This window comes from Lissotriton helveticus, chromosome 6 (assembly GCF_964261635.1).
Source record: "Lissotriton helveticus chromosome 6, aLisHel1.1, whole genome shotgun sequence".
NCBI classification, from domain to species: Eukaryota; Metazoa; Chordata; class Amphibia; order Caudata; family Salamandridae; genus Lissotriton; species Lissotriton helveticus.
In genome coordinates, this window is record NC_136067.1 from 1,393,845,175 (window position 1) to 1,393,860,101 (window position 14,927).

General features: G+C 41.3%; 1 protein-coding gene across 5 annotated transcripts in view; it reads right to left on the reverse strand.

Moving 5' to 3' along the window:
• Nucleotides 1–3,756: 3,756 nt before the first annotated feature.
• Nucleotides 3,757–14,927, reverse strand: part of IPCEF1 (interaction protein for cytohesin exchange factors 1) — a 572,159-nt gene continuing 560,988 nt past the window's right edge. For 3 of the 5 annotated variants that reach the window (XM_078649174.1, XM_078649178.1, XM_078649177.1), the window contains 2 exons: nt 9,934–10,127; nt 3,757–5,080 (listed from right to left, as the gene is read on the reverse strand). In XM_078649174.1, the coding sequence (XP_078505300.1) occupies nt 4,877–5,080; nt 9,934–10,127 (398 nt within the window). In that variant the 3' untranslated portion in view covers nt 3,757–4,876. The remainder of the gene's footprint in view (nt 5,081–9,933; nt 10,128–14,927) is intronic. The other 2 variants (XM_078649175.1, XM_078649176.1) reach the window with 1 other exon arrangement.

Below are 14,927 nucleotides of genomic sequence, written 5' to 3' on the forward strand. Positions count from 1 at the left end.
AGTGTCCTCTGCCACCTTGGTGCAGTGGGTAACACAACTCTCAAAAGTAGAGGAAATTCTATTAGGGGAGCTATTGTATCTAAAGCTTTTGAATTATGTGGGCACTTAGATAATGCTATGAAAGCATCTCATTGGTTGTGGGATTCTGTGCTATTTGAAATGAATGGCTTTGCAAGTATTGTCAAAGCTATGAAATAGCATATTAGGAGCTTCCTGGTTTTGGTTCTTGTTATAGAAGGCAATCTCATCTTAGTATTGAGGTGGAAGCACAGGTGTGAGCCACTGGAGTTTCATTTTTAAACAAATACTCACAATCGAAAACACTAATGCACTACCTTGTTTGAATAATGGAGTATGCTTAAAATAAAGCTGGTGTAAATGTTTTCATGAGAGAGTCAGGCTGCAGTCAAAAGATCTAAACATGACTACGGCAAAGGGCAGATGGGATATTTTCTAGTATTCTGGGAAGCACAGAGAGATAGTGTAGGACCACTCCTTTTGAGCAGCCAGTCATACGTCAACATTATAGGCAGGCCAGTGAATACTTGTGTGCGCTCCAGTATGAACAAGTGATAAAACCTGCAATAAAGTATTCCTGGAAACTACCTCTAAAAATACTGCAATACTAAAGACATAAGTCAAAAGATGACACAGGATTAGTTTATTGACGCACATGTAGGACTTTGTATCTATCATGTGGTCTTCTGAATATACACAGGAAATTACACTCTGTGACTGAATAGCAATTAAATGCAGTTAGTGAGATGCTGAATGGCTATTGTGTCAGTGATTATATTTCTCATACTGCCATGTTCATATAAAGTGGTGATTATCTGAACTTCTTACTCACTGAATGGTCTTGTCCTAAATAAGCTTGATTCTATTTGCAGGTTTTCCCAATACAATATAACATGATTGATCTGTAGATCTTGGGCCTTCACAGGCCCAGTTCAGCATTGTTGATGATATGGAGTTGACCGTATAAACTAAAATACAACTTGTCAATGTACTGGTCGTCACATAGTATATATTGAACAGCATTGGATGGCCTGGGATCGAGCAACCCTAACACAGTTTATTTGTGGTATTGACACAAATATGATATTTAAAAAAAGCTGTTTACAGCTAGGAGTACCTTCAGAAGATAGTGACAATACAGAGCCAATAGTGCAAGCACTTAAAAGCTTGAAATTCCACAGATGGAACTTTTGGTGTGTAGTATATGTGATGGTACGCATGTGATATTTGTGTGGTGCAAACCTAGCCAAAGGCAGAGTAGCTCTGTACAGGACAATGGCAAGGATACAGTCAACAAATCATTTGAGAGGTAGCTGGTCTGTGGCAGTTTAAAGAAGTGTGCCTTCAGCTCCTTCCAAAATTATTACTAGATTAGGTGGTCCTCATGGATATGGAGGTGTCTTTCAAAATCCTTGGTGGAGATAGATAAGGCCTTTTGCCTTCTTTTATTTCTTTTTTCTCTTTTCTTCTTTAGTTCCAGGCCGATGCCGTTCTAGTTGCATTTGTGCCCAGAACCAGCAGAGATGGTGAGCTTGTCAGACAGATAAGTGGGGGTGATGGTTGTCATGGCCTTCTAAATGATGCTCTTGGGTCTGAAAGATGGTGCAGGCTGGCAAGATGAGCCTGTGGAGGTCCATCAGGATGGGGGGTCATGTGATCCTATTTCTTCAGGCCATGATGACACATGCTGTGGCATTTATGATGCTCTTAAGGGGAGCCAGTGTGGAACTTGGGACTCCAGGAAGCAGGGTGTTTCCACCAACCTGCTGTGAGATCATCAGGGCTTGAACAACAGTTATTAAGTCTCTCTCTAGGAGAACGGTTTAATCTTCTTCGGGACAAAGAACTGATACAAGGCCATCTTTGTGTTTTTTGGCAATGTGTTCCTTGTGGGTGGTGTCCAGGGTGAATCCAAGTGACTTGGCATTGAGTGAACTTGGAGTTTGAAGCCATCAAGATTCATGTAATCGAGCCAGCTTTGTACTGGCTCTACCTTGTTGGTCTTTACTAGCAACAATAGACCTGTCATGCTGGTGTTGATCTACAGGTAGGTGCTGGACACCCAGGCCAGAGGGGACTTTCAAGCAAAATTGTGTATCTCCATACTAATGAATATGTACAGTACAGTATGCGTTCCTAGGGGACTCCACAGGTGATAAGGATCCTCTGGTACCTTGAGAAGTCCATGTGCCCATGAGGTGTACAGAATCTGGATTAGATGTGCATTCAATAATGCCCAAAGACACTGATGTGGATTGGTACAGGAGCTAACACAGTCTACTGAAACACCATTATACATAAAGAATTCCTCTCTCCCCTATCATCATTTTTTCTAAGCACTGTGCACATGTATCTGTTTATAATGTATTCAACTGAGGATGACATTCGGTTTTGGGGAGCATGAAGCCTTGAAGGGTTCTAAAGCAATACATGAAAGCAAGGTGTAAGGCTGTCTTATGTTTTTTACCACCATGAAACCTTTGGCCGTATTGTTTGTTCTTTTCAATCTATTTGCCACTAAAAAGTACATCCCTCCAAACAGGCCACGTGTGGGGTGCTTTCGGTTAGGAAGTACTAGGTAAAAATGATGATTTGTGAGTCACAAGTTGAAATTGTAATGTTTTATCATATTTGATGGTGCATTTGCTGTCCATTATGCTACTCAAATGGCAGCATTATAATATTTTTTTTTAGTTGGTGACAGTCTTTTTTACCTTGCTAAAAGAGCAAACATGCAATAGGATTTTAAATTACAGAGGTGCAATAACAGCAGTCCCCCTTAACCAACTGAAACGCGCTGTGCATTAAAGATGTACAAAAATGTAAGCAAAGAAAAAGTTGACAAAATGAAAAACATGTCAGTAAACATAGTTCTTTTCAGGAGGGCAGGGTTTGAACAGGCCAAATTAATTTAGAGTGAGACCATTCTTAACAGTGGATTTTTACAGGTGAGGGGATTATTGAATTGATCAATTATCAAGTTGAATTTGCGAAAGCCATACTTGATGATGGTACTAGGGAAGTGGCATAGCTAGGCCTTAGGCAGCCGGGGCGGCCCCTGCCTTAGCCACCAGCAGCGACCGAATCTAAGAGAGGGGGTTCCTGGCGATTCCTGCACCCGCTGCCCCGTGACGGCCAAAGGTAAGTGCCGGGAGGGGGCCGCCGCCCCCAAAATGCATGCCTTCTTGGGCGGACCACCACCCCTGCCCCCTTGCTATGCCACTGTAGTAGGGTGCTATTAAGGCAGTCATAAGGAGCAGTGTTGTCTTTAATGCAAAAGTTGATGCATCTTAAAAAACTCCATACTTACGAGTAGAGAATTTATCAGGTTTGATAATTATTGCCTATTACAAATGTACTCTCTTACTGCACCAAAATCTGAATGTCCAGGTATTTAACAGGCATTTTTCCCTCTTTAAATTCAAGATGATTTGAGCTACTTAAATTTAATGGGGTTTGGGAGGGAAGCGATCAGTATAGGTCTTTGTGATAAACATTGCAACACTTGTATCTCTTGCAATGAGGGTCTAATAGCTGACATTGTGTACCATACCTAAGTACAAGACAAAACAATGACTTTTCCACTTCCTGTAACCAATGATTCAAAGATAGAGATCTATTAAGGAGGGTTATCTAAGGAAAAATAACGCACAATACTACATTGATACCAATGTAACAAGCAATGATATTAACACACACATTCTGAGCAGATATGATAAACAAGAGAAAACAAGATCACACATTTGAGGAATTTAATGATGACCAATCAATGAGGAGCATTTTTGATGGTAACCTTCAGAAGACACTGGTCTGCTGTAAAATCATAACGGATAGCTACAAGCTTAATATAAAATAAAAATATTAATACATGAAGTGAGGGGTCGAATAATTAGTGTGGCTATTACAAGTTGAGTTTTTTTTGTTCTTGGCGATGCTGTTGCCTCTTATAAACTCTAGCCAGCCAACCCCATATTACTAGGCACAGCATTACACCCTATAAAAAATGTAGATCGCTTCAATTTTGGCAATCCGCATGTTGTTCTCAAAAAGAAAGAGACTTTTAAAGCATAAATATTGGGGCCAGCACAACTTTCCAGTGTCTGTGATCCTGCCTTGATGGACAGTTCCTGTTCAGTTGACCATCCGAAAAGGACTAACTAAAATCTGTTCTCTGACCTAGATTCACATAAAAAGACTTTAAAGAAACTCCTTGAATGCGATACTGTCTCTGGGCTTAGCCTCGTTCTTTGCTACTTTATATTATTGAGTACCCAAAAAGGACCTGTAGCAAGGTCTAGAAGAATTTTCTCCCATGGAGAGCTTGAGCGATGCAATCACTAGTTTCGAAGAAGATTCCAATTAAAATTGAGCCACACCGATCCAGCATGCCAATGTTTTCTGACAAAGCTCTGTGATAAAGTGTTATCCTATTATATAAGTTAATTCAGCCTTACAATTACAAATGCAAATGTTCTGCATAACACTGAGCAATAGGTCCTTCATGTTCTCTAAGATGTGTGAGCATAACATCCCGTCTGGTTTAAATTTACATTATGGCGTGCCTCCGTCAAATTTGGATCACCGCTTGAATGTTCATTCTGCAAAGACACCACCAATTGGTTACACATCAATGAAAGTACCACTAGTTTCACAAGTGTTGTGCTTCAGCAAGCAGATCATTGCAGATTTACGGTAGATCCAAAGGTGTCATCTAAACAACTTGTCATTGGTATCAGGGAGACTGAAGGTCGAAAAAGTAGCGCACAACACGGTTGAATCCCAGCTGAAGCAACGCTTCCCTCAAGGCTTGGGCATGCTACCATACAGGAACATTCAGTAAAGTACCAAGTTCTAGTTGTTATGTATTAATTTCTGTCTGATGATGTGGCCTTGTGTTACTTGGCGCCATGCTACTCCCCTCACAGCAGTCCTGGGGATTTTGTGGCTGGTGGATATCCTGAAACAGCATTATGTTTGTATCTTTCCAGTCTCTGTACTTCTTTGCAGTAAGCTTGTGGTCCTCCAGCAGCTGGTTAATCATTGCCAGATCATGTTCTTTGCACTGTTAAATCAACAACAAAAATACAATGAACATAATGTAAATTGGAGCTGACAATTTAGATATGTTTTGACAAAAAGAAATCCAAACATTTACATTTGTGAAAGATACTTTGTTATATATGCTATAATGTGTGATTTAAAATGAGAGAATTCCATGTTTTTCCTCTAAGGAGAGAAATGATCTATTTGAAAAAGCCTACAAAGAAAAAAAACAATAGGACAAAAAACACAAAAATGAAGCCAACGGCAAGGTGCCAATTGATTCTTTCATCCATGTCACATTAAGAGACACATAACTTTGATCCACCAAGTTCTAACATTGTTATTAAAGCTTTGTGCATTGAAGGCCAAGTCCTTTTATGGTGCCGAAGCTCCTCTACGCGAAACAATGAAAAACGTCTCAGCAACCAACATAAGAGTAGCAAGGCAGAAGATGAACAGTGGTAGGGAGTGCTCTGGGAAATTTTAAGGAGAGATAAGGACACAGCAACAGTAGAAGACAACGCATGGGTGTGGAGGAGTCATGCGCAAAAGCATAGCAAATACAAGGGGAAATGATGACAAAGCAGTGGAAGGAGGTGGATGAGAGAGGGGGTGAAAGAGAGTCGGATGGGCTAAGTTGATCTTTCTTGGTGAAATTTAGGATAAAAAATGAAAAAGGTCAAACAAAATTTATACTGCTAATTTAAACTAATGAACAAAAGTATTGAAAAATGAAGGTAACAAATATGATTTCAAAGGGCAAAAATGTAAATACATAATTCCAAACTACACATGGAACTGCTACAATACGATCCCCAGAAACTAAAACAATGTTTTTGATTAACAGATTGAGCCACATACCCATTTTAATATAAATAATGTTCATCTGTTACTCTCCTGTGCCAACATATAGGCTATTGAAATATATCCCTTTGTTTACCGTATCTGGTTCTCTTTTGCAAATGATCAGTTCTTATGGTAATTGTTGCATTTATGTATGTAGGGTGAATTGTGGTATGATGTGCCTGTCTATGCAGGTAGGTCTTGCTTGGTAATATTGATAAATGCATCTATAGGAGAGAGAGTATGGAGCATGGCATGCAGTGAAGCCTGTCAGAGGGTCAAGGGGCAGTCACTGGTTAAGAGACCATATTGTTGTGGGTAGAATTGTTTACACCTAATGCCTCTTGACCTCTAGCACTGATGTTCTCCAGTTGCATATCCACATGCCTCCTTTTCTGCATTTGACTTTCCAATGGTAGCAAGGTCAGGCTACCTTTAGGATATAGCCTGGCACACAGATAAAACATGACAAGTAATGACATACAAGAAACTCAATGATCAGTCAATCAGAATCCTTTACAAAGAGGACTAGAGTCTGGTTATGTATGTAGTACATGCATCTAGCTATGATTAAGTATTTCTGTAACCGCTATTGGAATTCAGCCCCAACCCCCGATAATCAGCAACAGTGGTCCTCCCACTCAAATAAGCGCTGATGCTTCTCATATGAAGGATTAGTCGTTGACCAGGGCAGGCTGATGTGGCTTAAGGTTCTGATCATTCAGTATCAGGATGTATATATCGCCTTTACTGTCCCTGGTTAAACCATCCATCACTGGCTTGCGTCATTGTTTCCCCCCTTTACTGATGCATCTGTTTTACTACAACAACATGGAGGAAGTCGTCACCAGTGTACCATATTAAGGTTGCCATGACAAAGCCACAGTCCATTGCTAATAGCTGTCAGTCATTTCTCTCTATATAAAAACATGTTTACAGTTATTTTAACTTTCCTTATTCACCTTAAATTATTTGTCCCACGGGCTTGTCCTCCTAGAAAGTCATTTAGCCACGCACAATCAGAATTGAAAGAGGTCCTATCTAGAGTTGTGTGTGTGTGAGTGCATGTGTGTGTATGTATGTATATATAAGAGAATGTGAAAAAGGGAGCGTGTATTTGTATTTCTGTTGTGTTTTAATATGGTGTGTGTGTGAAGCCTGTGCTTTCCTTGTCAGGTAGAATGAACAATCTTCTATAGCAATGCATATTGTGACTGCTATTGTTCCAGTGTTGTTACTTAGGGCCATATTTTTGACCCGCTTTGTGTCGCTCTTGCACCACGCAATGTGATGCGAGAGAAACGCAGCCTTAAATCAGATTTTTTAAGCTATGCAAAGCCACTTTGCGTGCCTTGAGTGGCTCCAAAAATCTGGAGTAACGCAACACATCGCAAATCGCTGTGTTGTATTTCTGTGCTCTGAGAAGGCATTCTATAGGCATTGTGTGGGCATTATGTGGGTGTGCCTATGCAACTCCCATGGTTTTTGTAACATTCCCAGATTTTCAAAATCTTGTAAACCTAGGAATGAGCCAAAAAGATACGCCTCACCTGGAGAGGCGTAATGAGGTGAAATATCTTTATTTATCCTCTTTTTTTCCTCTTTCTATGTGTGCTGCATTCTGCAACACACATAGAAAGAGGAAACTGACTCTCAGGATTGTTTTTGTGCAGGAATGTAACACTTCCTGCACAAAAACAATCCTGCCTACAATACAGGCACCCTTGCAACATGGTGCAAGGGTGCCTGCATTGGCAATAGGCTGCCAAAACGGCACCAGTGCAAAGGGAAAGAAACAGGAATGCGCCATTTTGGATAAATGTGGCACATTCCGGCCCTTTCCCTGTGATGCAGGGCAGAGCAGCAAAGTGACTTGCTGCACTGCCCTGCGCCACAAAAGTAATAAATAAGCACCTCAGTGCATAAAGCGATTTATGTTAACCTGCCAATGTTGGTTCATGCACAGTTTTTAGACTTTTACTCATTGAAGGATACATCAGTCGCGTGCTTTGTGTGGGGATTGTCCTACCATGAATAACAAGGATAAAAGAGAGCTCCATATTTAACAATCTAGCATTTCTGACATACTAGAAGGGAGATCGCTTGGTCACTCTTAATTGTGATATGTTGCTATATCTGCACAACTAAGATTGCAGTGATTCTGTAGACACTGAACTGAGATGAGGACAGTTTACCCAGACTTGAACCACATTCTACAATGCAAGTGTCTTCAACTAAAGACTGTGCATTATGCTGCATATGAAGATTGTATTACTTCTACATATTGTGGGGCAGCAAAGTACAATTGATACATTAGCATTGTCTAGACAGCAGTTGTTCAGTGTTTGCACAGGTGAGGTGAGAACAGGTATTGTAATAAAAGTATTTGACGATAAACAGTCACCGGCATGTCCCATTGCACTTAATGATTGATTGAGACTAACCAAGCACACAATGTAAGCATTATAACACCCTGAAGCTGATGGCCAGGTTGAAAGGTTCACCTGTATCTTAACATAGTGTGTACCAGTGGGGTCAGTCTTCATTCTACTGCTCGGAATTTAACCCCTCCCATGCTCATGACGAGCTCAGCTCGTCATAAGCCACGGTGGACGTGTGCTCATGACGCGTCATAACGGTCAGAACGCTCGCACGTGGGGCTAATTCCTTCGCTGTGCTGAACGTTCTGAAGAAACGGGTGTGTCCGTGACGAGCGCAGCTCGTTATGAGCACACGGCCGCCATGGCTCATGACGAGAGCACTGGGGTGCTGTGCGCGCCCCCCCGCCCCCCAGCACAGCAGGGGAATTAGCCCCGCAGGCCAGGGGTTAAGGGTGGTGTAAATCTCCTCACACAAGGTAGGTATTAGTTCCTAATAATTCTTCCTACTTGTAAACTCTTATTTCCCTCCAGGCCACTTTTATACTTTAACCTGGTCCAGGAAGTTGAAGATCTCATCTTTGATATACCTTCACAATACATCGAGAAGCATTTATCTCTACATTGGGACATGAACTGCAGCTATTGTGGGGCATTTGTGCCAGTAAGGAGACTGGCATATTTAATTTACCCTGGTCAATACTGGACCAAGTATTACGCCAGAACAAAGAAAACAAATGTGAAAACTGTTTGACAAATCTTAGATGCATATTTAGAGGTCCTAAACAAATGTCATGGGCAAGTGCCAAGTTGAATCTTCTTTCTTAGATCACTCTTTCATGATTGGAGAATATTGTGGGAGGGTCACTGCATTTCCCATCATACAAAAGCTGTAAAGTGACAATGAGGTAATCTAAAGATGGAGAGATCAGAGTATGGCCTGCACTACTCTGAAGGACAGTCCACCAAGGTATAAATGGTGCCAGAAACTTGACAGCCCAAGCTGAAAGAAAAGAACCCATGCTAAAATCATAATCAGCGGCGGTCAGTGCAGGTAAGTGCAATGGGGCGTGAAAGGGGGAAGTCGACAGACGATGGAATAGGGAAAATGAAATTAATAAATCCATTTTGTCATCTGTCAACATCCGCCCGCCGCACCGCGCTTACCTGCACTGACCATCGCTGTCCATAATATGAGACAAGAACAGGTATCTGTATGTTTGTACATTATGTTGGAAAGAAAATGGGTTATTTAGTAAAGTACAGTCTCATGCTCTATCTTTCCTCGAAACTGGACTTTGGTGGTGGGTACAGAAGGGAGGTGGTTTCTATCACCAAAAGCAGTGGGTGGCAATAGTGAAAGAAGTAGACCGCGGTGGAAGTGGGCAGCGGCAGAAGTGGGAGGAGCCTCTCAAAACATTCAGGGCCTTTATCAGAAATTAAGCAATGTCAAAGGCATAAAATAATGAAAAGGTGAACAAGTACATAACACAAGAAATTCAACTTGTTGTATGGCAAAGTTCACCACTTCAGTGCTAAAAAATGAATTGTTCAGTTAGCTGTTCTTCCACATTATGATATATTAGGATTATTTCCCAATTTCATTCTACGTTCATTGTTTTTTGATACCTCACACAGACCACACTCTTACCTTCAACGTACTGTTGAGCGTTCTTATTTTATGTAACTTATCATTTATTGAGGGGTTTTTGCTACGTTTGATGAATGATTTTCTCAGCTCCCGCTTTGTAGATGGTCTTCGGTCGCCAATGGGGGATAGACTTGCTTGTTCCAGAGACTTAAAAAGTCTCTGCATCTCATCGTACTCTGGGCCCACACTTTGTGCTTGAAAATAAAAACAAAAGCATTAAATATGGATCAAAGCAGGTACAGAACAGTAGACCTTTAAGTTTCCCCTCCTTCGGTTCTGAAATCCAATGTAACAAGAGTTCAATGTGAAAATATAGCCTGCAAAAGTCACCTTTTGCAGAATCTTGGGGGATATTTACAAGCCCCTTGCACCGCCAGTGCGTCACTTTTAATTTGGGGAAAAGTGACATACCGGCGGCGCAAGGGGATTATAAATAAGCCTCTTAGATTCCAAAACATAAACTGCCAAAATTCTCGTGTTTGCATTAAAATCTCCATACAAAAAAATAAACCTATTTTTAATTCCTAAATCCAGCCAAAGCCATATATTTTAGACTCAGCCGCGGCCCGTGCAGGTAGAAGCAGTGAGGCGGTGGGGCCGGGTGAGGGGGGATTTTGACAGACGATGACCAGTGAAAATCAAATAAATAATGAATTTGCCCTGGTGGTCATCGTCTGTCGGAATCCCCCCTCACAGGGCCCTACCGCTCTTACCTGAACGAGCCGCGGCTGTTTCGACTGACTTAATTTATTATTGTAACTGCTGTCCTAGAATGTATGCCAGTCTAAATGTATACTAATTACGTACGGTCTGGGTTTTTGTAGTCTAGGATTTGGAACATTTAATTTTATTTTAAGAAAATATGTTTTTTAAAGTTTATGTTTCAACGTACTAATGCTAAAATGATTCACATTGCATTATTACAAAGCTGTCTGCCTCATTTATTGTAGGATTACAGGACATTTGTGGCTTTCACATTAACCTCGAGTAATGAAGTAACATGCTTTACAATGCAGTAAAACAGTATTATTGCGCTGGATATCATATAGCAGATCACCACCAACCACAGCATTAGCTGGACATGAATATAAAACCTGCACTAAAGTTATTATCACAAGTTGTGTGGTTAAAGTACAAAGTGTGTACATAATAGATGCTTATTTATTTAACGCTCAACATTATAAATATTATATTATTCAAATAAGAGACATCGAGATGCCAAGGAAAGAAAGATTATTATAGTCACTCGAGATCGAAAAACATTTAAAATAAAGCCAATAATATAACATTTTAAGATTTTTTTTTTTTTTTGCAGAGTTTTATATAGCGCGAACTAGACCCAAACCGAATCAGTAATCAGAGCGCTTTACATAGCACCAGTTACGTTACATGAGGACGGACACACATTCATTTTAGGCACGGGGAGATTAAGTGATATGCCCAGAATCACAGGAGGTTTTTCTCAAAATACTTTCTCAAAAGGTTACATTTCATAATAATGAATCATGAAGGCCATCATTTGACATTTATGTTTCCCAATATCATCTTGCATCCATTGATCTACAGTTGCTGGCTGGATTTCTGACCACCCCCTACTCTGGCCACTACAAGAAGTGTAGGATAGTTAGTGTAAGATAGAGGGATGATGAGGTATCAAGTGAACTCCAGACTAGGTAACCTTGCTTTTGTGAAACCTGGCATTCAGCCGTGCCTACAGCAGGCTCCTTCGAAAAACTTACAACCGCTTCATTTTGTTAAGTTCTGTGTGTTTCCACTCATCATTGCCCAAGAGAATTAGTCTAGAGAAGGAAAGCAAGGAGAGTAGATCAAAACTTTTAATCTTTTCAAAACTATTGTTACAGAACCAATGCACCTTGCAAATTTGTGAATTGGGTCTGATTTGAGGGGTTCTGGTCATTTGCCAAAAATTGAGAGATGTCAACACCTTTTGTCTTCCATCACTGGGCTTAGAGGCCACCCATTGCTTACTATAGGTTGGCTTCATTGTTACTCTCATTTGCTTGCATTTTATTGGTCAGCTGCTAGAGGCTTCCTTCCACTTTGTGTGCTTGTCCCTCTGCTGAAGAATAGACGCCATACTTGTGTCCTCCCTGTTCTTATTTTTTTAGGCGCTGCTTTTTTCTTTGTGGTTAAGCACTTTACCAGAGAGCATTTTTCAGCTGGATTGTGATGTGAGCTTGTATTATAAGGAATAAAATACTCTCTGATGTACATTAAAAGGGTATTGAAAGTCACCTCAGAGGTTTATGACCTTCTGCCTCTTTCCTCAATATGGTCCTGGAACTCCTTGGTGATTTGTAATATCCTTATACTGTACGTAAGCTGTACTTTAACATGCAGCTCCCCTTATCCAAAAGCAATCTGCTTCGCTTCATGGAAGCGAGAGCAGGTTTTCTGCTCTCGCTTCCACAAAGCAATGACAGGGTGGGAGCTGTGCTCTCGCCCTGCCATTGCAAACTGCAATGTCCCGGGGTGGGTACCACCGGACAATGCCGGTGCTGGCCCCGGGGGGGTGGCGGTCCCCAGGGCCATAGAGGGCTGCAGGAGGGGGGCTACGCTGCACCCCTCTATTTGTGCAAATAGCCCCAGGGAGGTGGCGGTCCCTGGGGCGGGGTGTTTGCAACGGACCCACGTATTTCAATACTTAGTGCCCCGGAAAGGTGATGGTTCCCGGGGCAGTGTGGGAGGACTTGAGCCCCCACACAGTTTTTTTTACAGAAGCCCCGGGAAGGCGGCGGTCTTGATAAAGACCCAGGGAGGTGGAGGTCCCCGGGGCAGCATGGAGGGGAGGAGACCCCCTCACATTTTTTTATGAAGCCCGGGGAGGTGGTGGTCTTGGGGCTGCGGGAGACGCGTGCCTCCGCGCATTATCAGTAAAGCTCCGGGGAGGAGGTGGTATCGATATTTTTCCTTTTGAAATTTCTAAGAAACTACAGAATTGAATTACACCATTTAAAGCACAGAGTGCACTCTGGACCAAGAGCTACCTCTCAGCAAATTTGGTGTAATTCCATTCAGAAGTTCAGGCTGTAGCCACAACAAAAGTTCCCATGGAAACTAACATGGAGAAAACGTGTTTTGGGACCCCCCTTTTTTCTCAGCCCCCGCTTGACGAATCACCCTGAAACTTTCAGGACAGGAGCTGACCTGAGCAGGCCATTAGGTTTGAAAATGTCGTAAAGATTCGTCAAACGACACCAAAGATATTTACAAACCAAAAAACGCTTTGCCTATGGAAACTAGGTCCTAACTATAACTACCTACTGGCGGTATATAAAAAAACAAAGGTTACAGAGACATTATAGTCAGTCTCAAGTTTCAGGGTGCCCCCCCTACTCGGACTGTTATATAGCCCCGGTGACCCTATCCCCATGGCATGGCCAACTTGTTGTGGAACACAGGGAGAGCCTGAAGGCCCCTGCAGTACCTGACGGCTCGCCACCTCCTGCGGAGCCGCATTGCTGTTGGACAGAGGGACCTGCAAACATGCAGCTCTCTCTTTCCAAAAGCAATTCCTGCTTAGCTTCGTAGAAGCAAGAGCATTTTTAATGCTTTTGCTTCCACAAAGCGGAGCAGAGAACGTATCTCAGAGATTTCTCCGGCTCTGCCCCGAAGATCTGAAACTCTCTCCCACCGTAAGTACGCAGAATCTCTCTCTCTATATATATATATATATATATATATATATATATATATATATATATATATATCACAACAACTCCTCTCGAACTGCAGGTTTCCACAGAAGAAAAGACAGGAGCCCGGACCACGATTTAGTGCAGAGCAGGGAGTTGTTTATTGCAGCTCAATCAAAACCTCAGTCATGACGCGTTTCGGATCCGTAGACCCTTGATCACATGACACGTTACACAGTTCTAGGTTTGCCTTTTAAGCCATTTTTTTACCTTTTTCTTAAAGTGACAGGTGCAAGCTAAAGGAAAGTCAGCGTGAAAGAATTACTTGTACACAGGTAATACATTTCTGTTTTTTCTATCTCATGAATAAATATATAAATAGATAAACATATATGAATACCAATGTAAATATAAATATATAAATAAGTATTAAAAAGATTTTGTTTAAAAAACGAATTTGTTTTTCCAAGCATCTTTCATCAAAAGTTTACCTGTGTTTTACGTTTACCAACCCGGACATTTCAGTGATGGACATGAATCACTTATGCATAGCTATGTTTTACAGTTATGAACATAGATTTGATAAACAGCACTGATTTCAAGAAATTCTGTTATAAATACCCAGCTGCTAACAATCGAATTGTAAACTGTCCTGTTTCCAGGGAAATATCTTTGCTTAAATGCTTATTTGCAACTGATGTATTTTCGCTATCAATGTTATGCTAAGTGGTCCTCATCTTCCACCCTTAAATATGTTGAACCTGTGGTTATCCCAGTTTGGTGAAATATGTCTGACAAGCATTTGCCTTGTTTTGTGAAGAAGTGCAAGTGCAAAAAAAAGAAATTTAAGAATATTATATCTTTAAGCCCATCATATGTGGAAAAACTAAAACCTATTTACAATCTAACTATAAAGGACATATAGGGAGGCAGCATATTAGTTCGCCTTTATGTTTGAATAGATATTCTATTTTTATTATTGTTGCTGTTGTGGACTCAGTTTTAGTTGACATTAGATGAGAGAATCTCTTTTCTTCAACAGGCTAGAGGCAAGTATAAAGGTCCTCTGTCCCATTGAGACCTCCTGGATGTTTGCTGTCCATTTCCAAAATATATCTGGTTTCCAGTTTTCTGAGGGCCTTTTCCCTATTACCTCCACGTTTATTTGGAGGTATAGAATCAATCAGAAAGTATGTCAAGTCCTTGGGGTCTCCCTTGTGTAGGTCCTCAAAGTGACGTGCTACTGGTTAGGCCTGATCTTTGTTTTTATTGGCCCTTATGTGCTGGAGTATCCTTTTGTGGCCCTGTAGGATAGTGCTTCCCACATATCTAAGGCCA